Raw genomic sequence first — 7274 nt, forward strand, 5'->3', positions numbered from 1 at the left:
GGGGCTGAGCCCAGGAGATCCTCTTTGCCTGAGTCACAGGCTCTGATTTTCTGCATCACAAAGTGGGAGGGGAGGGATAAGCACCATGAGCACCCTCTGAACGCCCTGCCCCTCTCCCAGCCCTCAGGCTCGGACAGGAGATGTCTGTCTCGGTCTGAGCCCCCCAGGGATGAGGATGCTTACGGTGCAGATGAAGGTGGGGTCCATCATCTGCACGAAGAGCCGCACAACCGCCGGCTCGTACTGCAGCACCAGCGCTTCACACTGCGGGGCAGAGAGGGGGTGAGCCCGGCRGGGACACCCCGACACCCCACCCGGCCTGGGTGTGCCCCCCTGGGCTGACCTTGCTAGTGAGCGGCATGGGCAGCATGGCGCAGCCCTTCTCCAGCATCTCGCCCAGCTCCTCCAGCGTCTCGTTCTTGAGCAGCTCGTTGTCGAAGTAGGTGATGAGGATCTGGCAGACGTTGCAGAAGGCACCCGAGCTCGCCGCGCTCACCGCCAGCTGCTCCAGCGAGGCAGCGCCTGGGGGACACGGGTGTCAGCGCCCGGCCAGGGGACACCCACCCTGCTGGCAGGGGACACGGGGACCGGCTCACCGGGGTGGCTGTCCCCGCTGYGGGGGCAGCAGTGCAGCATGGTGCACACGGCCGCGGGGTCGGTGGCCTSCAGCAGCATGATGACCACGGCTTTGCCGTACGAGTTGACAAAGTCCTTGCACTGTCCGATGACGCCGTGGGGCAGCATGTAACACACCTTCTCGATGTCGTTCACCAGTTGTTCCTGCCGGGACGGGGCCAAAGAGGGRAATGCTGGTTCTTTGGTGCCCCTTTGCCCCCCTGTCCCAGGTCCCCAGCCCCGATCTCAGTGGCAGGGCTCACCTCCGTCACGTTGTTCTCCAGGAGACTCTCTACTGTCTTCACGGTGAACTGGCACACATCACACAGCGGAGTGTTCCCCACGCTGTCCTGTGGGGACAAAGGGGTGGGATGCGTGCTGATAATTTCCCTCATTATCCCCCCATCATCTATCCCATCCTATTCCCTCATCAACCCCCACGTAAGGCATTCCCAGGCTTGGATAGATGGAAATGCCTGAGGAAATAAAATGCAAAACAAGGCTCCCCCTTCACAGTGTTTGGATCTTAAGGAGCATGGCTGGGGGTCCCCACTTACCCCCAGCGTGCTCAGSGTCTGCATCACCTTCTCTGCAAGCAGCGTGTGGAGGGGCAGTGCCGAGCTGGAGGCACACAGTCCCAGATGGCCACACAGCTCCATCGGGGCCTGGGGAGAGAGATGTGCCATTCAGGCAGGCATTTTCCCCCTAGGAGGGGAACTCTTCACCCCCAGTTTCCCTGTTCAGGGGGATTTCAGCCCAATGGAGCATGGGTTTCACTCACCTCAGCCTGCTACCGGTGGCGGGGCCAGAAAATTGCAAGAAAAAATGAACATAAAATACCATTACAGCAGTGGCAAGCCAGAGAGAAGGAAGGGGGAGGGGAAGTTTGTAAGAATATAAAGCAGTGGGTTTAATTTTAAAAAAGGGAGCATTTGCTGATAAGGCAGTTTGGCTGTGCCACTCGGCCCCCCAGCACCTTGGGCACCCCTGACCCTCTTACCACGTAGTGCAGCAGCTGGGCAGCAGTGTCCGTGTACTCAGCCAGGGAGCGCTTGCACTGAGGGAGAGAGACACAGCATCAGTGTCTGAGAATGGACATCTGCAAAAGATGCTCCCATGCCATGCTGACACTAAGGGGGAAGTGTTCAAGGCCCCAGGGACAGGGTTTGGAGCCCCCTGGGATGGTGGAAGCACCCCTGTCCGTGGCAGAGGCTGAATGACRTGGAYTTWARGSCCCYTYCMMCCCMAARSCSKKSSWKGKTYCSTGCTGGCTSCCTCACCCGCTGTGCCAGCTCAGGKGTCAGGCTCTCRCACACGCGCTTGGCGTGGCCCACCAGCGCCCAGGTGAAGGCAGCGTTGGTCCCCAGCTCCTGCTGCACGGCTGTCATCAGCTGCAGACAGTCCCCACACACCTCTTCCATCTCCTGCAGGGTAACAAGGRTAGAGACAAACTGGTACCCTCCAGAAATAAAACCAACCTCCCCTGCCAATACCTGCATTTGCAGGGCTGGGATTTAAATGCTGGCTGCAACATGGGGCAGCATTTTGACCAACATCTTTCTGGTTCCATCCTTCACCCTGCAATATCCCCCCCAAATTGGTGACACCCCTAGCCAGAAGTCATTGCAGCTGTGCAATAATTTTATCGGCTTTCTCTAGTTGTTGTTAAATAAATGATGCTTTTAGGGAATTCTCACCCTTGAGCAGCATCAAGACACTGGTACAGGTTGKCCAGAGAAGATGTGGCTGCCCCACCCCTGGAAGTGTCCAAGGCCAGCTCAGATGGGCCTGGACCAACCTGGACACTCCTTGTCTATGGCAGGGGTTTGGAAGGAGGTGATCTGTAGGGTCTCTTCCAAACCAAACCATGCCATGACTACACGATCAGCGCACGGTACCTGGTCCTCGCCGAGAGGCAGGTCCTGGGGATGGAGCAGGAGGGGCACGTTGGCCATGAAGGGCGCGATCAGGTCAGCAAAGTCCTCAGTGGAACCCGTGGGTGGTGGCTTCTGCAACTTCAAGGTCGCCATGGGTCTGTCCCGGCGCTGGCACAGCTTGATGGTCCCACACACCACCTTGGGTTCCGACTGGGGGGGCACAGGGGTGGGGGCTCGAGGCTGCATCTGCCCCATCACCCTCACCCCACGTCAGCCATCCTCCTGGTCATTTCTATCTCCATCTCATCCTTCAGACTGTTTATCCCAGCTCCAGGAGCCTCCTTTACTCTCTAAACCCCAAAGACATCCCAAGCTACAAAGAAACCCAAAGCCAGGGGCTTCCCCTGCGTTACCAGCACTTGCTTGCCCAGCTGGACAAGGACAAGGATGCCGGTGTCCACCATCCTCTTGCACTTGACAGACCAGTCCTGGAAGGGCAGGTACTGGCATCTCTTATCCAAGAAGAGCCTCAGCTTTTCCTGGGTGACAGAGAGAGTGTTCAGGGCGTCAGTGGTGCTGGGAGGTGGGGAGGAACACCGGCCCCACACCCCCTTCCCGCTGAGACCCACCTCGGTGCGGTTGTCCTGCAGGATCTTCCCCACCACAGACACTGCCACCTGGCACAGGTGACARGGTATCCCCTTCTGCTGAGAGAGAAGGGACACATCGGGATGCTGACACCACATCCAGACTCACTCCTTGTCCCCAGATCCCAATCCTCCACCCCACACAGGGCACTTGGGAACGTCCCGGGGAACCCATTGATTTTTGCAGGCACGTTGCTGCCTGAAGGCACCAGATGCCGGGGCGGACAGGCCGGATTCTCCTCCCAGCTCCCTGTTTTGGGGCAGACGGGCACTTGCTCCCCAGGCCCCCGCGTTCCCTGCTCGCAGCACGGTTACCCCCAGCGTCCGGTCCCACACGGTGAGCCGGCACAGCTCCAGTGCCCCGCACTTGGCCGCGGTCTCCACATCCCGRCACCAGTCCTCCGGCCGCTCGCCACACTCGTGGAGGGGGCTGGCCCCGGCTGTGGGAGGGGAGGGGAGAGGAGAGGAGAGGAGACTGTCAGCCCACCAGGCGCCCCAAGACACCAAACTAACCTCACCTCACTGGGGGTGATGCTCCTCACCGTCCCGCTGTGAGGCTCAGCTCCTAGAGCGGTTTATAAATGATTTTTTGGTTTATAAATTATTTTTWAGTTTATARATTATTKTTTAAGGTCGGTTTCSCCAGGTCACTGCCTGCTGCCAGCTTTTCCCATGGGATGTCACAACGTCAACAGCGAAAGAAATTTGGGGCTCATCCTCAGCCTCACAGCACCCTTTGACAGGCTGCAGAGGCGGCCGCTTATAAAAGCAGCAATAAATCTTGCAAAACGGGCAAACACGGGCGCCGGCGCTCAGCCCCGCACGGCAGCCTGACAGTCACGCCACGGCTCCCGGCAACGATTGAGCAACCCCMCTTTTTGGTAGGGTGTTTTCGGTTTTATTTCCTCCCCACGACAGCATTTTCTCCGCRCTGTAAATCCCCGGCACGGCATCTCCCGCCCCGGCAGCGCGGTGGCGTGGCGCAACAGCAGCGCTCTAATTGTCACCTTGGTGTGTCAGGACTCAYTGCTGATGGGGCGAGGGCTTGTTTCCGCCGGGAACTGTGCCCACCCAGGATGCGGYTGCCGAGGAGGCGAGGAGGGGGCACAGCCCAAGCCCTTCGCTGCCTCGCTTTGYCCGGGAGCTGCTCCGGGAATTTGGGAGGCGGATGGAGAGCAGCACACGAGCAGAGCTGACGTGCTCAGACGTTTCTGAGCAAAGCACACCCCTCCCCACTCCAAGAGTTTGCCTCCAGCTTTGATCCCCAGCCCTGTCTATGATTTTGCACAGCGGGAACAAAGCCAAAGGCAGAAGCTGCTCCTTCCACCCAACCCTGTGGGTTATCCCGTTTTACCCCAAAAGCTGCTTTTCCTGCAGCCTGGATTACGGCATCGCCTCCAGCGGATCCACGAGACGGCACCGTGAGGTGTCCAGGGCCACCCTGGAGAGTTCCCGGGGCTGGAGGTTTTGGGGATGGGTCTCCCAAGCCCCCCACCCGTCCCGCCTGCCCCCCAAAGCGCTGGCGCAGCTCGGCGGGTGCCGGGTGCTGTTTCCGCAGCGATTTCCCCATCGGGCTGACGGCAGCACCGGGGCAGGCGAGCCCCGGGGCAGGGCGAGTCCCCCCGGTTTCCCAGGCTTCCCACACACCTCCCGGCCTCGCCATGCCGCGCTCGCCGCATCAGCTGAGAGGGATATATTTATTTTTTCAACYCCGGCCCCAGCATCAGGGCAAACAGGAATGGCGAGTCAGCGGAGGCATTAAGGGCCAGCACCAAAACCCAGGAGAGGGGAGACAACAACCCCACGGCTTTTTTTCTGAGCTGGTCCCTCAGCATCTCTCATAGCCCCACAGTGTTGGAACCTGGATCCCGAGAGGGGAGTCGGGTGCTCTAAAAGACACCACACGAGTGGTTTGGTCCTGCACTTTTCACAGTGGGCCTCAGCTTGGCCCTTACTCCTCACCCGCTCAAGCTGAAACTCAGACAGCAAGTGCTGCACCAGGAAAGTAATTAGGACTAATTGTAGCACCCGCCTGCTGGGAGCAGGGGGAGCTTCCCGCGGTGGAAACCACTTGCCACGGGGCAAGCAACTGGGGARACTGGTGTCCCATGACCTCTGCTGCACGTTTCGAAGCCGTGCCGGGCACACAGGCAGCCGGGCAGGAGRTGATGGCGTTTTTGGCAAAGGACAAAGGCAGGGYTGCTCCCGTGTCGCTGGGCGGCCCRAGGCCAGMAGAARTGCCCTRTTCTTGTCTGCCAGAGCCCTGGGATGGGGTGGGCTTTGCACRGAGGGGATCCAGCACTGAGCTCCAGCTCTGGCAGGGCTGTGCTGGCATTCCACGGGGGCTCGGAGCGCCCCGGCCGAGCCGGCAGAGCCTGGCGAGCCGGTTGTGACGTAAAGCCCGGGGGTGGCAGCGTGGGCCCCAGCGCCCCAGTTCCCGGCCTGGCACACGCCCCTGTTACAGCAAGAACCATAAATAGGCTCTTCCCAGCTCCCAAATCCTTCTCTGAGGCTCGCGGGGTCCCCAGATCCGCAGCACCCCCGTRCTGTTGGGGCCAAGCCCCGGCGGCTCCCGGGACAGGTGTCACCCAGGGCTGGAYGTGCCCAGCRCAGGTGAACTTTCCTGCTCTGCCTGTTGCTGCCTGGAACACCTGGACACGTCCCCCACACCCCACGTCACGCGTGCGCAGCCACAAGTGTCACGTCCTCCGCCACAAAGCCTGGACGGGTCACATCCTAGGCTGCAAGGGGGGCTCTTCACCCTAAAACATGCAGGGGGTGCATACAACAGTGGGGCTCCACTGATTCCAGGGAAGATTTCCCCAGGAAGCTGTGACTTGCCCTCAAGGCAAGGACCAGGGGTCAGAAACAGGCTTTCCCCAGCTGGTTTACTGGGGATGGCCATGACTAAGGGACGGMAGCAGARGATTCGCTCTCAGGTACCCAAAGTYCCGATGRSGAGAGGACTCCAGAGATGAGTCRAGCACATCACSCCATCACCCRTCCCGCAGCTCGGCAAGCCACAGCARAGGAGGCTTCYTGCCTCCTGCATTTCCTACGAGGAGCCTCAGGAAMGGGGCAGCTTCAGSTGGCACCGTGGTCACTCTGTTGTGACAACCAAGTGCCCTCCCCCAGCTCACATGTCAGCAGCCAGCRGCAGAAAGAGCAGCCCCCTTCCCCCACTGCAGAAACATCCCATTATCTGCCTGCCCGCCTGGCAAAACACCGGGAGCACCTGAGTCCCAGAGAAGGGAGAAAAGAAACCCCTTTTTGCCCTGAAATAACCTTTAAGGGCAGAAGCAGCACTCRTACCGAGGCAGTAAAGCAGGCAGTGATGCCACCATCCCAGCTCTCCTCTACCCAACTGCAGCACCAGAGGAATGAGGGAGCACAACATGGAGCTTAGGGAGCAAAGCTGGGAATAGTTTTGAGATTCAGCAGGGTTTTCCGGSCTCTCCACGTCCTACCTACCCCCAAGCCTGGCCTTACCTTGGTAGGAGCCCAGGCACACAGAAATGATCAGCACCAAGCCACTCCATTTGCTCGCCATGCCGTTCCTAAGAGTCTTCAGTGGCTGGTCCCTCTTCTCTGCTGCTCCCAGACTGAGGAATCTTGGATGGGCTGGGAGAAGCAGTGAGAATCCACACCTACGCAGGGCAATTACCACACCCCTCACTTTATGCCTTGATTATAAAATCATCACCAGGGAGGGAGGGACCAGAGCAGGGCAGGGATTCCCAGGTCAGAAGCAGCCCAGAACCTGCTGCTCAACGCTAACCTGGCTGCAGAGGGTGGGTRAGGACAGGGAAAACTGTCCTAGGGCCATGTGACAGCACCACGTGCCCAGCCTTTAAAAGCCATTTTTATATTGTATTTGAAATCAACCAAAGAATGGGGACACAAGGGAAGCCACATTAAATGCGAGTCAGCAGGGAAGGCCAGTATCAAGAAGTCCCTGTGGCCTGTGCAAGGCAGTGATTGCAACACGGGGCTGTTGCCTCACACCAGGCGTTGTGTTTGTCCAGGGAAGAGCAGCAGCAATCCCTGACAAGCCTCTTCCATCTGCAATCCTGCTCAGCAGAACAAAGGCTTGATGGGACACGCAGCTTAATGGAACCTGAATCCTTTCAGTCCC

General features: G+C 59.3%; 1 protein-coding gene across 1 annotated transcript in view; it reads right to left on the reverse strand.

Annotated features, from left to right (window-relative positions):
- Window positions 1–6798, reverse strand: part of LOC130578003 (prosaposin-like) — an 8770-nt gene extending 1972 nt beyond the window's left edge. The window contains exons 1-14 of the mRNA XM_057373769.1: window positions 6629–6798; window positions 3455–3579; window positions 3122–3199; window positions 2906–3031; window positions 2514–2702; window positions 1896–2039; window positions 1616–1672; window positions 1397–1405; window positions 1173–1280; window positions 879–965; window positions 597–780; window positions 344–522; window positions 184–264; window positions 6–50 (exon numbers count right to left, since the gene is read on the reverse strand). Of these exons, the coding sequence (XP_057229752.1) occupies window positions 6–50; window positions 184–264; window positions 344–522; window positions 597–780; window positions 879–965; window positions 1173–1280; window positions 1397–1405; window positions 1616–1672; window positions 1896–2039; window positions 2514–2702; window positions 2906–3031; window positions 3122–3199; window positions 3455–3579; window positions 6629–6689 (1473 nt within the window). The 5' untranslated portion in view covers window positions 6690–6798. The remainder of the gene's footprint in view (window positions 1–5; window positions 51–183; window positions 265–343; window positions 523–596; window positions 781–878; window positions 966–1172; window positions 1281–1396; window positions 1406–1615; window positions 1673–1895; window positions 2040–2513; window positions 2703–2905; window positions 3032–3121; window positions 3200–3454; window positions 3580–6628) is intronic.
- Window positions 6799–7274: the final 476 nt, after the last annotated feature.

The sequence above is a fragment of the Malurus melanocephalus genome, unplaced genomic scaffold (genome assembly GCF_030028575.1).
Source record: "Malurus melanocephalus ecotype Western Australia unplaced genomic scaffold, MMel_1.1 scaffold_207, whole genome shotgun sequence".
Taxonomy (NCBI): domain Eukaryota; kingdom Metazoa; phylum Chordata; class Aves; order Passeriformes; family Maluridae; genus Malurus; species Malurus melanocephalus.